Raw genomic sequence first — 11,783 nt, 5'->3', positions numbered from 1 at the left:
GCCAGATAATACTGATATCATTTTTTAGCACATAAGACTGATACACATACTAAGAATAGCACACCTGCCTTCCAGTTTTTCCTCTTGTACTGTCATCTGCAGCATGTGCTTTATGCAGAAAGTAATGAGTGACAGTTTTTCCTTGGAACAATGAAGCCTATTAGAGCCTTTATTAGACACAAGAGCCTATTACTGAACCTGGCTATATGTAATGGCTTGCTAATGCAAGCACACCTTGAAAAAGAAAGAGAGACAGGGAGTGTGTGAGTGTGTGTGTGGGGGGAGGGATCCAGTTATCTTGGCCATAATGGCTGACAGCTTCATCAGAGCTCGCAAGGACTGATTGATTTAATTTGCCTCTCAAATCTCTGAGAATCTCTGTTCACCATGAGGCCTGCCAGCTGCGGTAAAGATGGCTGCATCTCCCATGAGACAGAAAAAAAACGCCCTTTCATCAAAAATATGCAATAAAAAGCTATAAAATCATTGCCCACTACTGCACCATTGAAACTGGCGTTAGAGACCAAATATGTAATTTGTCACTGGCAGTCTGCTTCTGCTGGTACTGCTACTTTGGTGATCTGCTCTAATATTGTGTGTGTGATTTGCTGTTGTCGCACCATCAGAGGTGTGACAACAGCATTTTATCTTAGAGTGTTTCAATGTGCATAGCGGCATTATTATTGTAGATTAAGCTGCATCCAGAACTTCACAGTGAAGGGCAGGTCGAGGGGGAACTAGGCCCCTGACGCAACCTGTGCCCCAACCTTCAAAATGTTCTTGACACACACCTGAGCTGAATTTGCAGTCAATGTAAATTCCTTTGGAAGGCCACAGCACACCTCACAATTAGTACAAGAAGCCTTGGACCTCTGCTTTTCAGTGGGTGTGCTCACCATGGAAACATTAACTTTGTGCCTGAGTTGAATGGAGTTAAAAAAGATTGAAAAAAAAAAAAACAGAATAAATTGGAACGTGGGTTATAATCTCAAGGCCGGTCTGTGATGCTATTCTTTATTTTTCTTCCTTCATTCTACATAAATCATAAACTTAAATCAATCAGTCTCACATTTTCCAGCTTTATTGTGACTTAGTTGCGCATGTATAAAGCATGTTCTGACATTCAGAGCCAAAAGATACAGCAAAATACAAATAGATAAACAGATACAACGCATTTACAAAGCAGCAGCACATGATACACACATGGAGCTCAGACCTTGGCTGAATTTGTCTGATCGTGTGTTTAAGAACGGTGTCGGCAAAGAGTGAAATCTTGTCCATCAAATAAGTTACAATATTAGAGGAATAATTAAGAAACACATTCTAACTGTGGGATGTCCTCTATAAGACCTATAGGAAGAGATAATGCTACAATAACTTTCAGCGCTGAGCTTATACCAGGATATACTTTCATACACTTAAGGAAATGAAATAATCACAAAAATGGATATGGTTGATTGTTGACCTTTCAGAGCAAGCAAAATAGCTGAGTTTAGAGACCAAGAATAAGGCACACAAAACAAGGCACAAAAACACATTTTCTGCTATAACTAGTGTATCTTTATCAGGTTTAGACAGATTATATAAATATGGTTACCTCTACATTAAGAAAAACCCTCGACTTGAATTTGATTAAATCTGGCTGATTTGATGACTCCCATAAAAGTTAAAATAATTCAGGGAACCAAGACAGTAAATCAGTCACATGACTTAGTTTTCACAAGATGACAAAGATGTGATATACAGCGGAACACACAGTGGTTCAGACCATGTGAAATGAAATAAATTTAATGAATACCATCGAAAACATTCCTTATCTGTGTAAATTCACAGATTATTTGCTGTCATAATGAACTGATTCATTCAAGACCACGGCCTAGCAGGAAAGAATCAGTGCAGCCGATTTCAAACATATAAAGTCTGCACGTTATTTAAATTAACAGCTCAACATCACATTTCAGGCTGCTGATTATCAACATTACCAACATTTAGTGTACATATTATAAAAAACGTCTGATACTTTTGGTGGGAGGAGAGAGAGAGAGAAAACCTAATTTTCATGAGGATAAACTCACAAATGCATGGTTGCTTCAAGATGACATCTCGAGCAGAGATTTACAGTACAAACAATTGCACTAAACACTGAAAGCCCTGCTGTGCGGTTACAGCATGTTATTGTCGTGTTGGCTGTTGCCTTGGAGCCCTCTACCCAGTTTTCACATGTACTAGTAGCTTCAGACAAGGTGAGAACATATCAGCCCGACAACTCTATGTACAAACTTGACATCTGCTGGATGTGACGTAGCATCACGGCAGAAATGTTCAAAGGTGTGGAGCAGTGTCGAGTGTAATAATAGTTTCCTGAAGCACAGAGTTCAACTTTAAAGACGCAGGTGTTTCTAAGCCTCGTCAAAGTCAACCGTGTCATCAAGGAGAAAAGAAAAATGTGGATTCAGTATCTTCCTGTGGTGAATCACAGAGGAGGATCCCTGAGAAGTTATTAAATATTCTACATGGATTCACTGCCAAAGTGAGACTCTTTGCAGACTCTTTTAAGATGCAGGCTATGCACAAATTTATAGTACAGCTAAGCACCAAACTACAGTTCACACAGAACACAATTAATGTAAAACAAAGCTCATGATGCAGGTTGTTCCTGAAAAAAATCAGGGACAATTTCTTATTTTCATTCTGCACACAAAACACCAGTTGATCTTTTTATGCATGTGAGAACTGTACTATTCACGTTAATGTGAAAGCCAAGAGGACAACTTACACATCAGGTAAACAAAATGCAAATATAGCTACACAATAAAATACTTTTGGTTTGTCTTGCTTGGACATCTTTCATCATCTTTTCATTGTTTATATAAACTATTAGTTAAATACTATGAAAAAGTACGTTTTCAATTACATTTCAGCTATTTAACACATTTCACTTCAAATTCTTCAGAAGGAATGTCATAAATTATAAATACTATACAATGAATTAGGATCTAACTGGGCTGTGACACCAGAGACATCTTTGAACTTCAACCTTCACTATCTCATAGGCTTTTAATCTGAACCTCACTTTAAAGGACGTCCCATAACATGACCAAAATCAACAACTTGTTAATCCATCTCTCAATACTTTTCTGTACCCATACCTGCACCCTGTCTGTGGCACCCACCCTCAAGCCAACTGTTTCCTCTGGAAAATGTAAATCTTCACAGGTCACAAATATTTAGTTTCATTTTTAATTTTTTTGTTTCATTTTTTAAAAAGGCTCAGTAATTTTGAAAAAGCTCTGGCCACTGTTGTTTTTTTTTTTAAAATAAACTGCTCATTTGTTGGGACTATTTTCATACACATTTGGTTCTCTAATGAGAATTTACAGCAGGAATGTCACCCAGTGCAACAGTGTGGCTCATTGATGTGCTTTCATGGTTTGGACAACTGTGGAGGAATCCAACATATCAGGCTCTGGATACACAGATGATACTTGTTGGTAGAATTAATTCACTGTTGGCTTGGTCATGTAGAATATCACAAGATTATTCTTTAAGGGACTGTGGTTTTGAATTCTCTAAGTAAAACCTAGACCTCTCAGTTAGATGGCAGTGGTGATTTGAGTCAAACCCAGGTCATTGGAGTCCTCCCAGCCTTGACAGGGCATAGAGGACATGTCCATGGCTAGTCATACAGGCCTGGCCTGCCTCATATCTCCCCGACCTTCCGTGGGACATGAGTGGTCCCGCAGGGTGCTCCTCACCCTGCTCACCCCCTGGCAGTCCCCGTGTCCTTGGGCACCGGGGCAGCAAAAGTCCCTGAAGCACCTCTTGAAGTTCTCATCCAGGAAGGCATAAAGGATGGGGTTGAGGCTGCTGTTGGTGTAGCCCAGCGCCACGCAGAAGAAGTAGGCAGCCATGACGGCGGTGGTCTCGGGCACATTGGCAGACAGTGCCTTGACTAGGATGAAGATGTGGATGGGCGTCCAGCACACCACAAAGACAGCGACCACCACCAGCACCAGCCGCGTGATCCGGCGGAGGTTGCGGTCCTTCTCGCGTGAGCCTGACAGGAGGCGCACGCTCTTCAGCCGCATGACCATCAGCGTGTAGCAGACAGTGATAATGATGACGGGTGCCACAAAGGCGAAGATGAAGACACAGATCTTCATCAGCGTGTCCCAGTAGGTGTAGGGTTCAGGGAACTGTAGGGCACACTCTGTAGTCCCTATTATTTACAGGAAAACAGAGGTAGAAGACAAAAGCTGACCAGTCAAATACGGAGAGTCATTTTAATTTAAGAGTTAAAAACAAGAATAAGAAGAAACTACAGCCATGCTAGCAGCTCTGTGTTAAGCTGTGATTAAGCTAAAAGCTAATGTCTGCAGGCTAACATATTCACAAAAATAATGTTAACAAGGTGATGTTTAGTATATAGTTTCATCTTAAAAAAACAAAAAAACAAAAAACAACATGTCTGCTAAATTCTATGGCAATCCATCCAGCAGTTGTTGAGATATTTCAGTCTGAACCGAAGAGTTGGACCAACAGACCAACTGATCGATACTGAAATCCGAAGAGCATGACTAAACATTTTAATGTCAGATCCTGCGGTGCAGTAAAGTCGTCATTACATAGAGGCAGAATCAGACTCATTAGCTGGTCCAGCAGCTGTAGGTAAAGTGCGCTCTGCTTTATTGAATGGAGGCTCATTGTGAACATGAACAGTTTATTAGACTGCCACTGAAAGAAAAAAAAAATCTTTCAAGCTCTACTCTCAGTCAAGGAAGACCCATTATGCCTGTCATAGCTCTGGTCTCATCTAGTCAAGTAGCTGTAATGTAGGCTCTCATCAAACCTACAGCACATCCTCTTCACAGAATTTGAAGGATGCTTCCAGAAGTTAATTGAGATAATTTAGGGTAAGGGTGTTAGAATGCACGGGGTCTTCAAGGTTGAAATTGCTTTTAAGAGTCCCTTTGCAGCTGACAGGAGGTGTTTTGTCTCTATGACAGACATAGACACGGCATTAACCAGATAAGTACAAGCAGAAAGACTTGTAAATGCCTGTTAAACATCAAAAGTGGAGCTATGCCAGTGCATGACAGTGTGACACATGGGGTGTATGCAAGGTCATTGTACCGTTATTGGTTTTAGTGCTGCCCAGTATCATGGCAGGGATGCCAGCAGCAGACGACAGCACCCAGATGATCACATTGATGATCTTGGCCTTGACGGGCGTGCGAAAATCCAGCGCCTTGACCGGGTGGCACACGGCCACGTAGCGGTCCACGCTCATCATGGTCAAGGTGAAGATGCTGGTGAACATGTTGTAGTAATCAATGGAGATGAAGACTTTGCATGCCACCTCGCCAAACGGCCAGGAGCTGAGCAGGTAGTCGGTGCTCTGGAAGGGCATGGTGGTAGTGACCAGAGCGTCTGCCACGGCCAGGTTGAAGATGTAGATGTTGGTGGCTGTTTTCATTTTGGTGTATCTGTAGTGGGAGAAAATCGTTCAGTTGGATGGATTTAAGTGTCTTTTTTTCTATTTTGTTGCTTAAATCCTGTCAAAGAAGAACAAGGTTAATGAAATCATGTTTTCAGATAAGGATCCGCTATCAGGGTGTTCAGCTGTTTCTCCTGAATAAACACTTCAGCAGCCAAAATACTGTATGTACACAAGTATAACACAAAGACTTTTTTCACTTCCATCATCTCTTGCCAAATTCAAGGCTTTAAAATGCAATCTATCAAGGCTGATTTCCACATCCAGCTCTTAAAATGAATAGACTTTTATGAGGCTTAACACAGAACCTCACATGGAATGGAACAGCTCACCTTAGAGAGGAAATATTGACATTACAATCACTGCAAACCTTGTTCCAATCTATAAGGCTTTGCCGTCATTGGTGAAAGAAATAGCCCAGGATAATGTAGATTACCAACATACACAAAGAAAAAAAAAAACACTTTTCAACTATGTACTTTCAGGGGAAACACCATAAGGAGCACAAGCAACAAAAATCCAAGAAATATACACGTTAACAAATTTCATAATGTCATTTTTAAGCTTTTTTCTTTATCATCACATGTAATTTCCATTTGTGGCCCTGCATGGACCTGGGTGCATGTGCGTCCAATCTCAATACATTCATTACAGCAGTTAAACAAAAATTATGTTTGGCAATTTCACGACAATACACTAATTCTTTAGAAAAAAAAGTGAATGCGCACTAAATTTCCTATTGCTTTGTGAGCCTAATGCAAGCACGCTGCTTCACACCAGTTTTGCTTCTGACATGATACGAGCAGCTTAAACGCGTCAAAGCCGAAAACTCACCGGATAATGACATACATCACCAAACAATTGCCCACCAAGCCCACCACAAACACCACGGAGTACACCGCCACTATGATGGGGATGATGGGCGACATGGGCTCGGGTTCAGCGTCCCATGTGCCGTTGGGTGTGTAGTTGAAGATGTCCGATAAGTTGGGTTGCCAGGTGAAGTTTGGGATGCACTCCTCCGGCTGGCCCGAGGGACACCTGTCCTCTTTGTAGATGTGCACCACGCTGCTATCCATGGCACCGAAAGCTGCCTGCACCGGCCGAGCTGTTGCTGCTGCTGCTGTTGCTGGGCGTAAACTGTCCGCTCAACTTACGCAGATATCGGTCAAGAGGACAGCTGAATAACTGACGACTGCTGCGGAAAGAAGAAGAAGAAGAGGAAGAAGAAAAACACACACATACACACACACGAACGGCAAATTTTTGGCTCCAGCGAATAAAAGCGCAATAGCCCGCGCTCAAGGACGTTTTCACACAAGTGCACCACCTTACCTGTATTTTCTGCTTCCAAAAAGTTCATTCAGATGAGACAAGACTGATGAGGAGTGTCTGAAAGGAAGCCCACACACACAGATTAAAATTAGGATGCTGGAAATGTGACAGAAACAAAAGGTTTCTGGGCAGTTGTGCGGACGAGGAGAAAATCCACTGCCTGTGCCACCGCTGCGTCCCCGAAGGTGCGCATTGGAAGCCCGACTGCTCATTCAGTGACATCAGAGGCTGAGACAACAGATATGACAGTATCCAGCCAGCAGGAAAGGCTCTAACCATTTGTCCCACAGTCATTTGAAAATATATCTGCCACAAACATTTAACGCAGTATGTAGAATTGTTTGTTGTTGTTTTCCCCATCATGTCTGGTAAAACGCATCACACCTGCAAAGCTGTGACCATTCAGACATCAGCTCGCTCATTCAGTCATAATAACCTTAAATAAATCTTGTTTTTATATTCTAATGTGTTTATAAGTTGCCTGTAGGAAAAAAGAAAAGCTAAATATACCAAAGTATGATGTCCACGTCTATCTGAAAATGTTTAAATTCCCATCAGTGCTGCCATAAAATGTTCCCTAGCAACTCCTGTGAGAAGTACCACTGCAAACACGCAGAGTCCTATCAGATGTTGAAGAGGCAAGAAGTAAGAAGGACACTTAACAGCAACCTTCAGTTGATTGCATCTGTACGTGTCAGCAACGTCAAATTATAAGCAATGTGTAAAATAACACGGGCAGAAATGAGAACTATCATAGAGGAGCATTTTGTAGACCTTGGAATAAAAACTACTCCTGTTTTTTGTTTGTTTTTTTTTAACTCCATTTTGGTCAAAATTAGTTTTGCTGCGAGTAGAGAAGAGCGTCATTTTCATCAGGTCCTTTCAGCCCTGCGGGCTCGTAACTTCCATCTTTTTACATGTGCATTTTCTCTGTTTTATCAAGTCACATTTTCCCCCATGCCGCCTCGCATCAACTAATCATCCCCACAACAAGAAAATGCGCCAGCGCCGAGAGCTCAGAATGAAAAATTCAGAATCTAGCTTTGAATAAAGAGAACACCCCTGTCCTCAGAAATCACAGGCTGTTCCTCTCCATCCACTTCCCATTTTTTTTCCCTCCCCCAACAGATAGGACAAAGATTTCATCCAGCACATAATTAAGCGGGTGCTGTTTCCTTTCCCTCGTTTCATTCACTAACACGCGTTGCTTAGAGACCCATCATGGCCAGGTGTTGCTTGAGTGACAAAGCCTTTTTTTTGTAGGTGTGTTTCTATTGTTGAGGAGTGCGCAGGCTTGACTTTAGAAGATGGCCTGTGTTTGTGGGTGCAAATATTTCGTGCAACTTTACCGAGGTCCTACTTGAACCTTGAACTGGCAGCAGTTACAGAGTGAATCATATCTCTCCTCATTTGAGAGCCCGGGTGGAGGAATAAAGACAGTTACACTGTTTATCCTTAGACCTAATAATAAAGTGCCAAAGGTCTATTTGCGCACAGCCTCTCTTCCTCTGGCACTTGAAACAGGTTGTTTTATTTGAGTTCCAGAGGAGGAGAGGAAATATTTGTTATGTAACCTCCAGTAGATGATGTCAAGTGCAAATGGGGGATGAACAAATCCCCCATTTGCATTTACCTTCCCTTTGCTTAATGAGCCTGGGGGCTGTCTATTCAGTAGAAACCTTCAGTTAATGCTTTAATAATGGAGACAGGTATACAGCACTATGAAATTAGATCTTGTTCATTTTGTATTTGGAGGAAAATGTGTTATCATGTGAAAAAAAACCCTAAAACCTCAGCTTATTTATTTATTCAGTTATTTTTGAGTTTGGAGTTTTTCCAGATGATTATGCAGAAAGCTGGGGTTTTTGAAGTGTGCCTCACCAGCAGATTATCGCCTCATTTCGGTGCTTTTCATTTATCCCCCTTTTTCGATTTGAGATCACGGCCCTCCACATGCATTGTTAGTTTCCTGTGAAATCCCCCGGAACATTCATTGTCATATTGCATCAACAAGGAAGAGTAGCCACCTCGATTTCCGAGCGGCTTTCGGATATAAAAGAAGCTCTCTCCCACAGCAGCAAACTGTGGATTTCATAGATAAACTCTTCCCCATCCACAAAGCAATACTCATTTGATCCTACTACTACATTATTGATTAAACTTCAAGATATCTACCTCTGCTCCCACACTCAGTCAGACCTATTACACAAGGATGAAATACACTTCTCACTCAGTACAAATGTGCACAATTTGCACCTATAAGCCTTAAGGTCATGGCATTCTTTGAGAAACTGACTTAAACAGAACATATTAAATTTACAATGCAATAATAATGCAACAGATGAACATATGTAATGTATTCAGGGCATCTTGTTGAGGCCGATTTGCAAACACCATGACATAAGAAACTGGTGTCATACACCATTTGTCGATACCAGACTGGAATTGGGTGTTTCCAAGACAAAACAGGGCGTTAAGTTACTTTCTAAAGATAAGACTCATTGTATAGTTTCAAAGCAGCTCATTCACTCTCTTTAATTTTTGTAAAATAAACATAGGCTTTATTTTAAAAACAGATCATCGTGTTTCTGTCTATTCCCAGGATCCTAATCTGATATTTAAAAGTTTATCCACTGTAAAGTGGTGTTTTGCAGGCTCATACCTTCCCCCTCTGTTCTCCACACTGACGTTCGGGTTTAGTAACCTGTTTCTATTGATGAGATATGGTGTAATTTCTTCAGTTCTACAACTGATTACGGATTACTCCCATCAAGATCCATTTGCAATCATGGTAAGGTGAGTCTATAATAATGTCTCATTACCCCAAGATTCATATTCATCAGAGTGCTTTGTCTGAAATCTCCTGAGAGGGTGAAGCCCGATGAAAAGAGGGACAAAGCGGCTTTTGTTTGTCACTGTCCATTAAATAATACATTTCGCTAAAATGTTAACATTTCATGGACTAAGAAAAAAAAAATCTTGTTTTAAGCTTTGTGACAATGGATTTGTAAAATATTCTAATGTGGCTGTAAAAGGTTTTATCAGTCTAAGAATTAGGACAGTTTGAAAGTGAGTTTTAAAAAAAGAGTTTTTATGGGGGTTTGCTGAAAACAGCAGACATGCTGGTGGTAATGAGAGCAAATCAAAACAGTAAAGCTGTAAAACCAAAACAATGAGCTGAAAGATGGTAAAATGTTCCGTAGAGCTGAGAGTTGCTCGAATGTGAGAGTTTGACAACACTTAACCAGTTATTTGAATTTGTTTAATTTTTATTTTATTAAATGTGGAACTGTTTCTTAATCCATTATTGAATAATAAGTGCTTATTTAGGAATGAAAATGTTATTGGGTTTTGGGAAGTGAAGCCATACTTTTTGGGTGCCCGCTGAAAATTTTCAGTGCCATCACTCAGCAGGTGAATTCGGTAAATAGATGAGTGTGCAACTTCCTCAGCGCTGTCTGACCCCATGAGTCCGAGAGCGTGTCCAAAATCTCTATTACATGATCCAGTAACTCTTCGGAAACAAGATACACTTTAAGCCGGATTTTACTGATTGTATTTGAACAGACAGGCCACTCAACAGCCAACTTATTTACAAAGATGGTTCAGTACAGCCTGAAACTCCAACCTGGTGTGACTGCACACAGCCTGGCAGGAAAATGATCACTGTGCACATGCACTCGGTCACAAGCGATATGAAGTTGAGCTCTGAAAGCCTTGGAAATAGGGTGATTCTAGTGTCCATGTGGCACAGTTCATTTCACAGCATGAGATAAGAGGTATCCACAGCGCAACGTTGCTCACAAGAGGATCATTGTCAGGCTTAAGAGTGAGGCGTAAACACTCTGGTACCCTATTTGTGATTTTCCTTAGAACGAGCCTTAAATCGAGCTTCGTGCTGCGTGGCTGTCGGCAGAGTCTTGTTTTGATTGTCACTATGGGAACGGACAGTCTCTGACCCATGGTTACAAGAGCAAAGGGATTTGATCGATGAAGCAAGACAACAATACTCTTCTCTCAGCGAGCAGATGAAGATGCCGTGAAGATGCCACAAACAATTTGGAAGCAACAAAGCAGAAGCTCTTCACTTTTTAAATTACCTGAATATTTATTAAATATCCAGACATAAAACCTCGTTCTGAGAGACGGGGAACAAAGCTGAATTGAAAAGTTGTGACGAGAAATAAGACATTCATTGCCACGGGGGAGTTTCTTCTATAAAACAAACCCCAGAGGCTGGCTGTGCACACAAACAGCCAGTTTCACCCTCGGCTTTGACCCTGAACAACAAATGTGGGTAGCATAATAAAAAAGGCAGTGGGGGAAGAAAAACCATCTGTTTCAGGGTCCAGAGTTCACTCAGTTGTTGCAGGTGAGCATGCACAGGGACCACAGAGTACCAGCCACTGTAAATAAGCACTCAGAGAGCAGAGCAGGGTCAGGCAACTGCAGCCAGAGGCAGTGAGCCTCTACATAAATATTGACTCTGTGTACATCCCAGCTCTCTAGACCTTTTAGATGTCAAATCGCGAGGGACAAGCGTGTCAGAGTTTGCAAAGATAGAACCCTGATTTGAATGCTTGTTAACAAAGTTTAAGGACACGTTACGCGCTCAAGTGTATGCGTTAATGTGGAACGGGGTCTCTTCATCTATCAAGGTTAAGAACCAACACTCAGAAGAATGTCGAGGTGCCTGATGGAAAGTTTAAGTAGATTTGAATTTAGTTTTGTTTGGATGTTCTCAGTCTGAGTGAGAAGGGTAGCGTGATTCCCCCAGAGGACTCCGAGTTGAAAAACATGTCTGTTTTCCTCACGGAGTTTAACTTCAGCACTGGAGGCATCTGGAAGCTGATCAGTGGTGCTGCCAGCCCGGCCAGGTGAGCAGCTGTGAGTGAGACAGAAATGTAAATAACATTGTAAATAACTGCCTGTACATATTGAATGTTAAATA

The 11,783-nt window shown here is 41.4% G+C and overlaps 1 protein-coding gene across 1 annotated transcript; it reads right to left on the bottom strand.

Annotated features, from left to right (window-relative positions):
• Nucleotides 1-3,680: 3,680 nt before the first annotated feature.
• Nucleotides 3,681-6,576, bottom strand: oprk1 (opioid receptor, kappa 1). The gene is made up of 3 exons (XM_041056029.1): nt 6,332-6,576; nt 5,134-5,486; nt 3,681-4,219 (listed from the first exon to the last, which is right to left on the bottom strand). Exons 1-3 carry the CDS (start codon nt 6,574-6,576, stop codon nt 3,681-3,683), a joined length of 1,137 nt encoding a protein of 378 aa, XP_040911963.1.
• Between the last annotated feature and the right edge of the window lie 5,207 nt (nt 6,577-11,783).

Source organism: Toxotes jaculatrix, chromosome 14 (genome assembly GCF_017976425.1).
Source record: "Toxotes jaculatrix isolate fToxJac2 chromosome 14, fToxJac2.pri, whole genome shotgun sequence".
Taxonomy (NCBI): domain Eukaryota; kingdom Metazoa; phylum Chordata; class Actinopteri; family Toxotidae; genus Toxotes; species Toxotes jaculatrix.
Note: the sequence above shows the minus strand (reverse complement) of the source record. Positions and strands in the feature narration are given on the sequence as shown.